General features: G+C 41.1%; 1 protein-coding gene across 7 annotated transcripts in view; it reads left to right on the forward strand.

Annotated features, from left to right (window-relative positions):
* Positions 1-320: 320 nt before the first annotated feature.
* Positions 321-16128, forward strand: part of LOC144598934 (type 2 lactosamine alpha-2,3-sialyltransferase-like) — a 55704-nt gene continuing 39896 nt past the window's right edge. For 2 of the 7 annotated variants that reach the window (XM_078409561.1, XM_078409566.1), the window contains exon 1: positions 1914-2009. Coding sequence is in view for 4 of the 7 variants with exons in the window: in XM_078409560.1 (XP_078265686.1) it covers positions 381-405 (25 nt within the window). In the remaining 3 variants the exon portion in view is untranslated. Of the gene's footprint in view, positions 406-631; positions 1397-1913; positions 2010-16128 lie in introns of those variants that run through there. The other 5 variants (XM_078409560.1, XM_078409559.1, XM_078409563.1 and 2 more) reach the window with 5 other exon arrangements.

A 16128-nucleotide genomic window follows, 5' to 3' on the forward strand; every position in this document is an offset into this window, starting at 1 on the left:
GAATGACAGAATTCCTTCCCCGAAACACACCAATGAAACAAACGTGTTGTGTTATTGTTGCTAAGATTGGTCACTTTTAAAAGAAAAATCCTTGTTTACTTAATGACATAAACTTACATTTCCCATTTGCCACAGCGATGCCTCCGAATCAGTCGCCTTGAACTCTGGCCGCTCGACCAGTGTATTAACCACTACTCTACAATTGAACTCTTTGTGCAGTTCTGGACAACATACACACAATCAAAGCAATGGTCAATAATAAATCACAAGAGAGGCATGCAGATTATAAGAGACTTCGCTAATAAAAGCCAAGTGGGTGATGCTCAGTGTGAGAGTGAAAGGCTCGGGATTTCCGGGTTTGGATTTGACGCATTTGAGATATGAACGACTGGAGATCACCAAAGGGTAAAGAAAATCGCCTCAGATTAAATGACAGCATCGCTGGATTGCTGGTTGGTAGCACATTTCTGCGTTCCCTTGAACTGCGTTCTCAATTATTTATGACAAGGAGCTTCAAGTATACAATTTACATTTTATTGGTAGCGGTCCGCCTAATAACTTTAGAATAACCATAGTTCATACAATGCAACGTGATATAACCACATGGCGGTCTTCTTCTTGCGTTTGAGGCTCTGCTTCTGCTGTCTCTGTTTGTTGTCGTTCGCCTGACGCATTTGAGATATCAGTTGACAAGGCACCACAGGGAGGGAGGGAGGTCGACAACATGAGCCCCAGCAATCTTCTCAAATCGTCGAACCCACCAGCCTTAACGTAACGCCCCATTACGGACCAACAGACACAGCCCATGGGGTTTCAAACAATTCAGAACAGGTTTTTGAGCATGTTTTTTACCCACCTAATTAATATGTAAACCCGACTGACATAAAGAAAGCCAGGTATTTATTTCACAAAATGCTGGAGTAACTCAGCAGGTCAGGCAGCATCTCAGGAAAGAAGGAATGGGTGATGTTTCGGGTCGAAACCCTTCTTCAGACTGAAGAAAAACCAGGAGTCACTGAAGAAAAATAAAAACTGCTGCAAGGCAAGGGGTGCAGAGGTTATCGTGGAAATGAATCCTCCGAACGGAAACGGCAGGATTGGACTGCATCGCAATTATAACATTTCTGATAACAAATATCGTAAACGTGCGAATCGGGCTGGTGAACTTCAAGATGAAGGGTTCTGAACATGAAGCACTCAACATTTGTGTCGGCAAAATAAACAGGGCTGCTCGGGGCCCTTTAATGCAGTGGATTTCTTATCTCATGTGAAGTGTTAGAACTGCTAATGACTTCAGGAAACCAGTCATAAGTGGTTTATCTGAAGCGCACATTGGATAACTGTCTTTGAGGCGGCGAGGTGAATGCCATCGATTTGGGGGAAAACAACAAGTCAGGTAAAGGAGGCATTTACATGACTAACTATAACTTTAAAAACCCACACTCAGACACGACTCGTGCAATTTGAGGGGAGGGGGGAGATAAAAGGGGAGCGCTTGCCTTAAAACAACAAAGTATGGCGTTCTTACTTTTCGCCACCATTTAATCAGCACATTTGCGTCGTTTACATTACACGGTTCGAGCACAACCCAAAGCTGACCGTTGTACCTGTTTATTGTTTGACTGGCTGCTCACTCGCCGTCAAGCCAGGGTCGCGACTGCAATGTCAGCAGATAGCCCTCTGTCCGCTCCCTCTCCTCTGTCCCCTCCCTCTGTCCCCTCCCTCCGTCCCCTCCCCCCCTCCCTCCCTCTCCCCCCCTCCCCCTCCCCTCTCCCTCTCCCCTCTCCCTCTCCCCTCTCCCCCTCCCCCCCTCCCTCTGTCCTCTCCTCCCCCTCCCTCTGTCCTCTCCTCCCCCTCCCTCTGTCCTCTCCTCCCCTCTCCCCTCCCTCTGTTTCCTAGGTGGAGCCGCTCGATTGACACAGCGCGACCAAAAAGTAGATAGCGAAATCCTGCTCGCCTTTTCTTCCGGAGTTCGGTTTGCTTTGGGCACGGTGAAGAGGTCTCAACTGGTCTGTAATTGCCTAGTTTGCAGCGTCTATTTAAAAATATATATATATATTTTGGAGCAAAGTTCTCGAAATTTATTTTGTTTTTTTTAACCTCTTTGTTTTTAACGCGGAATATCAGAAAGTTGACCATTTTTCTCTTCCCCGAAAAAAAAATCTGCTTTAATAGAAAAATCAAGTCACTGAAGTTTCTGAACCTGACAATCCTTTTATTAGTTTTTCCGGTTTTCATTTATCTGAGCGAGTGATCTTTTTTCGGGGGTTCAGAAATGGAAAATGTTAGTACTCCTCCATCACCTTGAGTCATCGTTGTCATAGAGCCATAGTTGGAGAACAGAGACTGGCTGTTCGGCCCATCGCGTCTATTCTGACCATTATGCATTTCCATGGCCAATTCCCCTTGCCTACTTTAATTACATATCACTTGATTATTTGTTCATTTAAGTACTTGTCAAGACGTTGCTTAAATGTTGCTATTGTTTCTGCTTCTTCTGGCACTGCATTCCTGATGCCAACTATTCTTTGTGGGGGGTGGGGGGGATTTACCCCTCCGATCCCCTTTAAAGACACACCTTAAACTTAAACTTGTGTCTAATTTTAGCCACCCCTATCATGAGAAACAGATACTGGTTATCTACCTTCCCTAAGATGTTTGTAATGTTATATACCTCTATGTCACATGTCGGCCTCCTTTGCTTCAAGGAAAAAGCACCTCACCTAGCCTATCCATTCTCTTATCAGAGTTTTTGTTTGCAGGGATTATTTTGGTTAATGAGTGTGGTTGGATTGTTTGACTTTGAGGGAATTCTTAGTGGAGCTGTGCTTTTACATCAACAGTTCTGATGTGCCCTTGCTGGGTCGTGACTGTACGGGGAATTTAACTTGCTTGCCTGATTTTGCCAATTCACTGAATCAAATATAGTTTTCAAATTCCCCCATTTGAAAACTCACTCAAAATTGACATCAAATCAGAAATGATTAACATTCTATTTGCAACTTTCATATCCTCGTCTCTCCCCACTCTTACCTACAGCTCACAACACATCTGAAAACATTTCTTCAAGTTTTTTTGTACAACCACTCTTGTACAATCACTCATGATCTATTTGTATTTGTGGAAACATGAACAGATTATCTTTTTAGATTAAAAATGTTTATGCATCATCACACATTTTCCCTGAGGTACGTAGAAAGTACTGAAAGGATTGTTGATCCAACTGACTGACTAGCTTTTTTTTTTATCAAGTCACTCCATGGCTGTTATGCATCTATTCCTCTTTATGTTTGTAGGTTATTTTGAAGTGCTCACAATGAGAAAGGAGGCATCTATACCTTGCAGGAAAAACACCTACATAAATATGAACCCGGAATTCAAAGCCTGAGAATGTCACTCCATTTACTAAACCATTGAATGCTGTGTGCAAACCCTGCGTTTCTGATTCAGGTGTAACTGCCACACTTGACCTAAGTCGTCTTGTAAATCATAAAATAAAGAGACAACCCTGTACCTCTAAGTGAGCAAGTGCACATTCTGTTAACAGGAACTTTCCAAAGTTGATGTACACTGATGTCCTGTATATCCTGTCCATATGTACGTCAAAAATATTAAGTGTTTGATGTCAAGAATATGAAGAGTCTGATAATCCTGGTTGGATTTAAGAACTTTATGTGAACATATGAATTGGGTCAGCCACGCAAGTCTGTCTTCCAGTTAATAAGATCATGGCTGACTTGACTAACCTTGCCTCTGTATTTTCTTTTGCCCATGATGATTTTTCTTTTCCCTTATCCAGAATCCACCCAACCCTGCCTTGCATATATTTAAGTACACTCTTTCTGCTACCCATTGGTGAAGAGAGTAGGTTCCCAATCATCGAAGGAAAAAAAAGCCTCCTTCGTGTTAATTGGCTGACTCCTTGATTTTAGTATGCCTTGTTTTTAGTTCATGTTTTAAGACCTTCCCCACATCCGTGCCTTCAAGACCCCTAAAATGAGAGGCATAGGAATTGTGCAGTCCTAGACTAGATACAAATTACCAAGAGATTGGCAGTTATAAAGTTCATGGTAAGTTCAAAGTTCATATGATAAATCCAAAGATCTGACCAAATGCATCTTCTGACCTTGTGGGAAGCTAGGGGGGATATTATGGAGGCATTTTCAGAGAGATTTACATCATCTTTTACCACAGATGAAGTTCTGGAGGACTGAGCTGTGGGTAATGTTGTTATTTAAGAAGAGCAGCAAGGTCAAGCCAGCGAATTAAAGGGAAGTGGTGGGGAAAGTTGTTGGAGAGGATTCTTGAGAATAGAATCTGGCCACATTTGGATTAAGTACGGGTTGATTAGGAATAGTCAGCATAGCTTTGTGCATGGGAGATTGTGTCTCACAAATTTGATAGAGATTTTTGAAAAGGTTGATGAGGGCAGGAGAGTAAATATTGTCTTTATAGACTTTAGCAAAATCGTGCATGATAGGCTGGTGTGAAAGATTGGAGGGTGCGGAAATCCAAAGTGAGCTTGCCAATTGGATTTGAAATTTGCTTGGAAATAGGTGTCAAAAGATATTTGGGAACGGCTATTTTTCCAATCATCCACTCTCACATTTCTAAACTGCAGCAGATGCAACCCTTAACCTGTCCACTATTCATCTTGTGCCACCTTGCCCATTCTTTGTATTCATCTAGTAAACCTGAAGTTCGAATTGTTTTTAATGCATGAACATCATTAAATTAGGGAACCAACACTATACACAATACATGGGATATGGACCCACTCACACCCCCTTGTGCATTAAAAAAACATGCTTCTGGCCAACAATTTTAGGCAAGTTACAATGCAAATTGTAGTATTTTTGTCAGAAAGATTCAAGTTTTATGGGGAGCTTGTACTACTTCTTTGGTGCTTATATCAATATTTTAAAAAGTCCCTTTGTGGGCCCTGTGGTTTAAAAAATATATTTCACAGCAAAGTTCGTGTTCATGGAAGGGATTTCCCTGGTAATTGGGCTTTGTAATTAGTATCAACAAAATGTATGCTTTTCAAAGATTTCATTCTAAACAGACTTGGGTAAGATATATTTGAAGATGAATGCAGAATCAAGGATAGTTTCTTGGAGATAAATTATCGGCATCAACTTCAACTGATGACAGCCATATGCTGCCATGGATAACAATGCCTTCTCAATTAACAAAGTAACGTAGAATAATTGATGGACATGCCGATCCAGAGTTTCTTGGCAGCGACAAGCTATCTGTACCTTCTGCTGGCCTGTGAGGCTTGTATGGACGTAACGCTTAGCGGGTCCCAATGTTAACTTCCCGTAAAGTACAGGCACTCCCTGACTTGTGTAATAGGTGATTTGTGTAAACTTGCAATATACATAAGTAATTCTTTGAGCACACTGCTTTGCTTCCGAATAGCCAATATCAGTAGCAGTGTGCTGCTGTGCACGTGACTGTTTTGCAAGCCAGTCAGCTATTCTCATGGAGCTCCCATTTGGTCTGTACTTATTAATAAAACAGTAGAGAAAAAGCTATGTCCGAAGGCAGATGAACCTAATGATAGTTAATAATCTTTCACATGCTGCTATACAAGGCCATCTGCACTGATCATGAACTTTTGACAGAGAAATCCCTGATTATGTTAATGAAATGACTTGCTGTAATTGATTTTAGTGGTTTGCAGTTCGCTCTGACATGTTTGTGAGGACTGAAACTTATTTGTACATTTCTCTTGAGTAAGCATTCTCGCTATTCCAGTAAGGTTATTCTTGTCTTAACTTAAACAGTTGTCTTTTAAAATTTTTCTGATGAGAATGTTTGTATCTCATAGAATCAGGGCAGGACATGCATCATGAATTGGGAAGTTAACCTGGGCAAGATATTGACAGTGACTGGTTGAGTCCTGAGGAGTGTTGCAGATCAGAGAGACCTTGGTGTACAAGTACATAGTTCCCTGAATGCAGGTGGACAAGGTGGTGAAGGTGTAGGCCATGTGTGTCATCTTCAGCAGGGGCATTGAGGATAAGAGTTGAGAATTCACGTCACACATGTACAAGGCATTAGTGAAACCGCACCAGGAAAACTGTCCTCTTTGGCTGCCATACTTTTAAGAAGGAGGTAATTAAGATAGAGGGGATGGAGAGAGGATTCACAAAGCTAATGCTAGGACAGGAGCACTTAAGTGATAAGGAGAGACTGGATGTACTGGGACTGTAGAGTTCGTGCTCTATTGGACTGTAGACCTTATAGGGCTCATGCAAAATTGAGGGCCATAGGTGGATAGTTGGCCTTTTTTACTTCTCTCAAGGTAGGGAAGTCTAAAACTAGAGTTTAAAGTGAGAGGGGAAAGATTTAAAGGGAACCAGAGGCAGGTTATTCACCAGAGGGTGCTGGGTATATGGAGCAAACTACCTGAGGAAGTGGTAAATGTGGGTACAATTACAACAATTTAAAGATATTTGGAAAAGTACATGGTTCAGAAAGGTTTAGAGGGATATGGGCCAAAAGCAGGCAAGTGGAACTAGCTCAGGAAGACAACTTGGTCAGCGTGGGTGAGTTGGCCTGTTCATGTACTCTGTAACCTTGACTCTAAATCAAACGCTTCAATCTCAAGCCATTGATGGCAGGCATGGTGTATGTTTGTTATCATTGTGATGTATCATAAAGGGTTGATTACCTTATGAAGGCTTTGGAGATGGTGCAGCAGAGTTTTATGAGAAAGCTGCCTGAATTAGAGCGTATTAGTTGTAAGGAGAGTTTGGTCAGGCTCGTATTGTTTTCCCTGGAGTGTCGGCCTGAGTGGAAACCTGATTAAGGAAGACTATGAAAGGGATAGACAGGCAAAACTTTGGGAAACTTTTTTTCCCAGGGTGGAAATGTCAAACACTAGAGGAAAAAGTGTAAAGGAGATGTACAGGCCTTGTTTCTTTATACGCCGTGGTGGGTGCTGAGAACACACTGCTAAAGGTGGTGGTGGAGGCAGATACCATAGTGGCATTTAAGAGGCTTTTAGATAGTCACATTGGTATGGAAGGATGTGGGGCACATGCAGGCAGCAGAGATTATTTTTAACTTTGCTTCATGTGCCTTGGTTGGCACATCTAGTAGAGCAACTGCCTTGTGGCTCCAGAGACCCAGATTCGATCCTGATCTCGGGAGCTGTCTGAGTGGAGTTTGACGGTCTCCATGTGACCACATGGCTTTCTAAGGCATGCTCCAGTTTCCTCCCACATCCCAAAGACTTGTGGGTTTGTAGGTTAATTGGCCTCGGAAAATTGCCCATAGTGGATGCAAAGGGGGATTACATAGAACTGGTGTGAATCAATGGTCAACTCGACAGGGTGGGCCGAAGAGCCTACTTTCATGTTTATTCTCTACACTGAACTAAGCTTTAGGCACATGGATATGCAGAAAATGGAGGAATGTTGATCACATGCAGGCAGTGGAAAGTATTTTAACTTTTCCTCATGTTCGGCACTGACATTTTGCACCAAAGGGCCTGTTCCTGTACTGTACTATGGTTCCTGGAATATAAATGCTCACAGATATGTGCACAGTGTACTTCAGAAAATACAATCACTTGAGCTGCTGTTCCAGGAGGTAAGTGTCAGCCACTGTCCTGCATTAGTATTCCATGATATATAAACAGTTATTGCTGCATGTTGCAATGTGAACATAACTACAGAGGCAATGTATGGAGCTGGTGGACTTGGATGAGTAATGTGGTTGCTCGGTGTTGTGTTGAAGGACTTCTAGTTGATAAGATAAGCGTGACCCATTGGTGAGGATCTGTAGGGACTGCTTCATATATCGAACACAAACACAAAGTGCAAGAGTAACACAGTGAGTCAGAGAGCATCCCTGGAGGACATGGTTAGGTGACATTTTGCATCGGGAACCTTCTTCAGACTTAGCGGATGGGGAAAGGGGGAGCAGGATAGTGGAGAAATGGCTGTACACCTGGGTGGGGCACAGAGAGGAGGAAGGGGAGGGAAAGTGAGGGGTAATTTTCTTAGCTCAAGATTCCAGCTCCACAAATGCTGCCTGACCCGCTGAGTTACTCCAGCACTTAGTGTTTTGCCTGAGATTGCCATTTCTTGTTTCACCATGTATTAACAGAATGCCTGATCCGACAGATCTCTATTTGCTCAGATTAACAAACCTGTTTTATTTTAAGTGGGAATTGATTGGCAAGACCAGTATTTCCCACAGATCTCCTAATTACATTTTTAAAAGATGGAGGTGTGCCACTGTCTTGAATAGCTCTGTCCCTCTGATGACATTACTCGCATAGTGCTGTCTAAACACGAATGATTTAGACAGGACAACAACAATAAAGAGGCAATGAAATATTTCCAAGTCAGAATGTGGGTGACTTGAAAAACCTGCAGGCACTGAGCATTGGATCAAGTTTGGGGGGAATCTGGATGTTTATCTGTATACTATAACGAGGGAATATAAAGCACAATATTTTTTTGAACCGTTCTCTGTAATTTCTCCAGTGTTTTGTTTTATGAACCTTTACTGGCAGTGTTCCACCATTTCAACTGACACCACCTGCTTCTTCCATTGATGAGGAATGGATAAGTAACCCTGAAAGCTAATTTAAAGTCTCTGGTGGCCTAGTAAGTGTTGATGCACCTGCTATCCACTTGCCATGAACTGAGATGGGTTCCAGTTAGGGCTGTGGTAAAAGGTAAGTAAACAGTGTATATCTCTATGAAAGGAAGCAAGGGATATGGAAAGAATATTTGCAATTGAGAAAATATATTTATTTTTTACTTTGCTTTCTATTTTTGATGTCTATAAATGCCCATCCTTCAGTGATGGATCCATTTATTGTCCTATTCTGCTCCTTTCTAGTGAGGCATTATAACTTTAATGCATTTTCATGTGTATCTGGTCGTTACCTCCCTTGGAGGTGGTAAGGGAAATCACTCAGCCACTTGCAGTACTTTTGAGAAATTGTACTGCACTGGCTTGCCATCAGTAACTTCAATCATTGTTCCTATACTTTTAACTGAATGGTTTGACACCATTAGTGTTTTCTTGCTGAAGTAGCATTGGAAAACACACATGCATTATAGTTTCTTATCTCCAACTAAAGGTTAACAATAATGATTTATTCACAAAATGCTGGAGTAACTCAGCAGGTCAGGCAGCATCTCGGGAGAGAAGGAATGGGTGACGTTTCGGGTCGAGACCCTTCTTCAGATTGATGTCAGGGGGGGCGGGACAAATAGCGAGTCTGGGTCAAGATGTGGTCGTAGAGTAGGAGGGCAGGGGAAATCACAGAGGGGGAGCAGCGAGAGAGCATGTTGCTAAACTCTCGTCGAAGGGAGGAGGAGAACTTCTTCAATAATGAATTGCATATCCGTCACATCATAATCTGTTTATGATGGTGTTTATTCCCAATGCAATCTAGTTCCATTCCCACGTGTCTCCTTCCTTGTTCTCGTTCTTGCTTGTAATTGTTCGCCTGGCCGCCTGATGCTTTCTTCAATAATGACCTTCATTTTTCGATTGCAGTCTAGTCTAAAGCATCACAACCGGATATTATATTTAAACATTCATTTTTGCTTTTTGTTCCTGAACCTCTCGTATCTGAATCCTATTCTAAATTCACCGTCGCCAGTTTTTTTCAGATTGAAGAAACTTTTCAAATTCTCAACCAAAGAGTCTGTGGAAGCTCAAGTTATTTTGTTAATGCAACACCGATCAACAGATGTCTGTTCATTGGGGATAATGCTGAACAATAGTGGTGTCCTAGAATTTCAACCAGGATCTCAATAAACAATAGTGCAGGTTTTGGCTGACTCCTGACCCTATTTCTGATGCTCCTAGTTGAAATTAAATGAAATGCCAATGATAAAAATAATAAGTCTGACCTTTTGAGAGGAATTTTATAAACGAGCAAAGAATGAAAATAGATTGACAAAATATAAATTCAGTTCAGATACGTTTTGGGTTTTGAGAAATATTTTTTGAAGAGGTCACCAAGAGGATTGATGAGGGCAGAGCAGTGCACATTGTCTATATAGACTTTGGAAAGGCTGTTGACAAGGGTATGAATGGAAGGGTTGTTTGGACGATTAGATCACATAGAAACCAAGGTGAGCAAGCCAATTGGATTCAAAATTGGCTTGGAGGAAGGAATCAAAGGGTAGTTGTGCAGTGTTGTTTTCTGCTTGTCCAGTGACCAGTGGTGTGCTGCAAAAGCTGGTGCTGGGTCTACTGTTGCCAACGATTTGGATGGCAACATAGTTAGCGCTATTAGTAAATTTGTAGATAACAGCAAAACTGGTGGAATAGCAGACAATGAGGAAGGATATCTAAGTTTACAATAGGATCTACATCAGGTATCAGAGGTTATGGGGGGTGGGGGAGGCAGGGGAATGGGGTTAGGAGGGAGAGATAGATCAGCCATGATTGAATGGCAGAGTAGACGATGGCAGAGTAGACGATAGACCGAATGGACTAATTCTACTCCTATTCCTTATGACCTTATCAAAATCAGTTGGGAAAGTGGGACAAGGAATGACACATGGAATTTAACTCTAACATGTGTGATGTGATGCACTTTGATTTGTCAAATCAGGGCATAACTTGCACAGTAAATGGTAGAGCCATGGAGTGCGTTGCAGACTGGGAGATCTGGAAGTACATCTTCATGGTTCCCTAAAAATGATAAGTCAGATGGACAACATAGTGAAATAGGAGCTCGGCATGCTGCCTTCGTTGTGTAGGGTACCAAGTACAAAAGTTTGGATAAAATTAAACTAAATGTAGGGTACAAGTCGTGGGTAAGACTACTCTTGGAGTACTGTGTGCAGTTCTAGTCACCGAGCTTTAGGAAGGATGTCATTACATTGGAATGGGTGCATTAGTGATTTAGCAGGATGTTACCTGGGCTTGAGTGCTTGAGTATAGGGTTGGATAGGCTGGAACATTTTTCTTTGGAGTGTAGTAGGCTGAACGGTGACCTTTCTTGAGGTGTACAAGATCATGAGAACAAAGGTTAAGTGCATGCTTATTGTCTTTTCCCCATGGTAGAGCATTATAAAACTAGAGGCCATGTGCTTAAGGTGAGAGGGGAAAGATCTTAGAGGGACCTTGAGTAGTATTTTTACTTAGAGGGTAGTCAGTAGCTAGAATGAGCCTCCAAGGAAACGATAGAAGTGGACACAATTACAACTTTTAAAAGGTGTTTGGGCAGTTATATGGATTGGAAAGGCTTAGAGGGAATGGGCCAAATGCAGGCAAACGGGACCAGCCCAATTTGATCAGTTTGGACAAGATGGGCCAAAGGGCCTGTTTTAGTGTGGTACTGACTTTAAGGTACAATTTCATTATTTCTCCTGTACATATCAAACATCCCCTGTTAACTAGGTATTATTTTAAAAACAAGGGGCTACAGATATGTAGATGCATTGATTTTGATCTTCTAAAATTTCCTAGATTCTAGAATAGTCCCAGTAGATTGAAAGATAACAATTGTAATGCTGCTATTCAACAAAGGATGGAAAAAGGAATTGGAGAAAAGGGCAGTTAGCTTGTCATTAATAATTGAAAAGCTGCTGAAATATGTAGTAACAGAAGTAGTAGAAGTACAATCAGAAGTAGTCAGGCTTTAGCAAAATACAAATTGTTGGAGGAACTCAGTGGGTCAGGCACATTTGTGGGTGGAATGGACAGGTGATACTTTGATTCAGGACCCTCCTTCAGACTGACTGGTGTAAGGGGGAAAAAAGCTGGAAAACGGAAGCTGGTGGATAATCGGACTTTATGTCTTCATTACAAACAAATTCTGTTTGAAGAATCCAATAGTTAATGTCAGTCTGAAAAAAACGAGCAGATAGGTCAAGGGGAATAAATGCATCTACCTGGATTTTCTATTGGTATTTGCAAAGATGCCACAAAGGAGATAACATTGGGATTAAGGAGTGGTAAGTAATAAATCTTCATTGATTGAGAATTTGTTTATCAATGGGGGAAAAAAACCTGAAAATAATTCTTCAAATTAGCAGGATGTAACAAGTAGAATGCCACAAAATCAATGCTTGGGCCATGACACTTTAGATCAGTGATTTGGATGAGGGAATTGAATACAATAACCAGTTTTGCTCATGGTATCAGGCTAGGTAAGCTGTGTGGAGGGTATGGAGGGATATAGTACATTTTAACTGACTGTCAGGAAAGTGGCAGTTGAAGCATAATAACAGCAGCCAATAAAAATAATGAAAGAATGTAAAAGATATCCACTTTTGGACGAAGGAGTGGAAATAACTTTTGTGGTAGTTGTGGCGTTTGGAGGAATCTGCACACCAAATTAATATCCTGATCCTACTACAGTTGTGAATGAAATGCCACGTTTTCTTTCATACAGGAAATTGGAGTATAGATGTAATACATCTTGTTGCCGTTATGTAGTGTTTTCTGTCTTTTAATAGGAAAAAAATCCTTGCCTTGGAGAATCATATCATTGGACTAATGAACTGTCTTTTGAAGAGAAATAGTGATATCTGAAGACTAAGAAGTATCTTATTGAAACATAAAATTCAGATAGTGGGAAACTATGAGTTTGTTTCCTTCGACCAATGTTTCTGTAAATAAAGGGGAAATTATGGTCTTGGAATATGGGAATGTCTATATTCCTAATAGATTTTTTTGGGGTTAAGAATATTTGTAATTATCAGTCTCAAGAACTGTATGTTCAATCAATGTGTATATTAATGACTGAGATTGCTTTTTGCAAAACTAAGTATATGTTAATAGAACTATTCCAAGCATGGATTTGGATATAAGTAATGGAGAAGGTTTCATATGTTGGGTTTGGTTAGGTGTGTGTTCTTCCTTTTCCTTATTTCTGATACTTGCCTGTCATTCAGATTCTGGTCCAATGGTTTGCTTCAAGACTGTACCAGAAATGTACAATATTCATTTTGAGGATTTTGAGTCTGTGGTGCAAATAATAGTGTCAGCATTGATGTTGGACCAATAAAGAAGCCTGGATAGGTTGAACTTGGTATTTAGATCCTATGCACAATTTTGGAATGGGATTTTGGATCCTGATGGGGTATTTTACAAAGTGTTCATCTCAAGGGCCAGGAAATGAAATTTAGGCAACTGGGAGATAAAGTTGATTGAGTTTGGATTAGACAAGGTGTACCATTGGGGATAGGCACAATGAATGGAATTATGCATTGGGAGGATGTTAGCTATTGGCTATGGAAACTGCTATGCTGCCATATTTATGCCAAAATATGAGCTTGAACCATTTTGGCCCCTCCACGTGGAATGTTTTGTGCTCTGGTTCTAAAATATAATGGACGTATTAATATTGTTTATGAAATGTCCATTTTGTGGTTTGGGCTGGATGATAAGGTGAATCTGTTAAATAGTTCCAAAGCTATTTATTAATATTGTTTTTATTTCCTTCGCCTTCCAAACCACTTTTATTTCCTTTTAAAAATATACGTATGTATTATAAATAATTTATTTTCAATTTGCTAGTATAAATTGGGACCAGCAGTGGTCCAAATTCAGGCCTTATGGAACACTCCTAGCCAACCTCTTCCACATTAATGCAGTGGTAGATTTGCTGACTTACAGCACCAGAGACCTGGGTTCGATCCTGATCACGGGTGCTGTCTATACGGAGTTTGTAAGTTCTCATGGTGACCTGCGTGGGTTTTCTCCAGGTGCTCAATTCTCCTCCCACGTCCCAAAGACTTGCAGGTTTGTAGGTTAATTGGCACCAGTAAAATTATAAATTATCCCGAGAGTGTGTAGGATTGTGTTAGTGTGCAGGGATCACTGGTCAGCACAGACTCGGGTCACGGGGAGAACATGCAAACTCCACACAGACAACACCCCAAGTCAGAATTCAAACAGTCTCTGGCGCTGTGAGGCAGCATCTCTACCAGCTGTGCCACTGTGCTGCCCTAACTTCTTCTGAAACTTGTCTCCAGACACAAAATTCTGAAAACATAATTATTAGTCATCTTCAGAGTGATTGTTTTGAAAATGTGCATAAAATGCATCTATTGCATTTCAATTGGCTATTCTCTCCTACCACCACAAAAGATTACTGGCTAAGTGTAATTCCCTTTTTAACCTATGCTGACTATTTGGTATTATATTTTTCTAAATATTTGTATTTTCTCCTTAGTGATTCCATTATCTTTTCCATCACCTATAAATCGCTGACTGGTCAATAATTCCCTGTTTTTTTTTTCCACTCTCCTGCAACAAAAGTATTAGCTTGGTTATTTTGCCAGTCCTTTACTACTGAGCCTCTTCTCATATTTTAAATATACGTGTCAATGCCTCTAATCGTCCTTGCTTTCTTTAAAAATCTTCGGATGCATTTAATATTTTCTTCCTTTACTATTTTAACTACACTTACCCATTTTAAGTCATGCCTCTTCTCTGTTGCACATGGGTGTGTCAGCATATGTATGAATATGATATTTCCTATCAGGTCTGATCTGCGCAATCCTAATCCTACCTTGACATCCTACTACAACCATCTCATAAACTACATGGACATGTTTTTCTTTGTGTATTTTTGCACTAATACTTAATCTTTGTACACTTTATACAAGACATTTTTGTATAACTTATGTTTTGTGCATTGTCATAGAGTCGTAGAGTCCTACAGCCCAGAAAGAGGCTCTTCGGCCCATCGTGTCCGCGCCGCCCGTTACCAAACACAGTCTAATTTTAATCCCATTTTCCCGCATTTGGACTGTAGCCCTGAATGTTGTAGCATTTCAAGTGCCCATCCAAATGCCTCTTAAACGTTGTGAGTGTTCCCGCCTCCACCACCACCCCAGGCAGTGAGTTCCAGACTCCAACCACCCTCTGGGTGAAAAAGTTCTTTCTCACATCCCCCCGAAACCTCCCTCCCTTACCCTCTATCTATGTCCCCTCGTTGTTGAACCTTCCACCAGTGGAAGAAGTTCCCCACCATCTACATTATCTATGCCCCTCATGATCTTGTACACCTCGATCATGTCCCCTCTCAGCCTTCTCTGCTCCAGGGAAAACAACCCCAGTCTGCTCAGTCTCTCCTCATAGCCGAGGCCCTTCATCCCTGGCAGCATCCTGGTGAATCTCCTCTGCACCCTCTCCAAAGCTATCACATCCTTTCTATAATGTGGTGACCAGAACTGTACACAATACTCCAGCTGTGGCCTCACCAGTGTTCTGTACAATTCCATCATTACCCCCCTACTTTTATATTCGATGCCCCGGCTAATGAAGGCCAGTAACCCATATGCCTTTTTGACCACCCTGTCCACCTGTCCTGCTGCCTTCAAGGACTTGTGTACCTGTACTCCATTGTCTGAGTCTTTATGCATGTGATGCTGCTGCAAACAAATGTTTCATTGTATCTGCACCCCATTGCACTTGTGCATGTGATATTAAACTTAACTTAATAATTAGTCATTCCCAAACAACAGTAAGAGACTTTAGTTAAGTGTCTGCCAGTATACGCAAAAGCCTGCATGGAAATGAGCTCTTCCTCTTAGCCATAAAAGTACTTGAACTGCAGACGAGGACAGGATTGGACTTGCCTTGAGTACCAAGATCACTCAAAAAAGCTTGCCAATTGTTATTGTTTTCAAATTGAAATGCTCAAAGGTTTATTTCATTTAGGTACTGGATAACATAACAGTTTCCAGAATTATAGCCCAATGTGAGTGACTGTATCATGACAGGAGGGATTAACATGACACATGCTGGGAAGTGATTGCTTAAATGTTCCTTAATTTGTTCATTAGTTTGGAAATATCTATTTGCTGGCAGCCAAACAATCATTACATACAGCTATTGGGTTGTGTATAGTATGTTTTTGAATACATTTTGAATACAATCAGTCTGAAGAAGGGTCTCGACCCGAAACATCATCTATTCCTTCTCTCCCGAGATGCTGCCTGACCTGCTGAGTTACTCCAGCATTTTGTGAATAAATACCTTCGATTTGATGTACTACTTCATCTTCAGAGATGTTTCTCCATTCGGGCTTCCTTTGCTTGATGTAAATACTCTTATAACAGCTCTCATGTCGTTCAACTTGTTGGAACTGCTCTTTCTTTAAGCACCAAGTTAAGTTTA

Source organism: Rhinoraja longicauda, chromosome 12 (genome assembly GCF_053455715.1).
Source record: "Rhinoraja longicauda isolate Sanriku21f chromosome 12, sRhiLon1.1, whole genome shotgun sequence".
NCBI classification, from domain to species: Eukaryota; Metazoa; Chordata; class Chondrichthyes; order Rajiformes; family Arhynchobatidae; genus Rhinoraja; species Rhinoraja longicauda.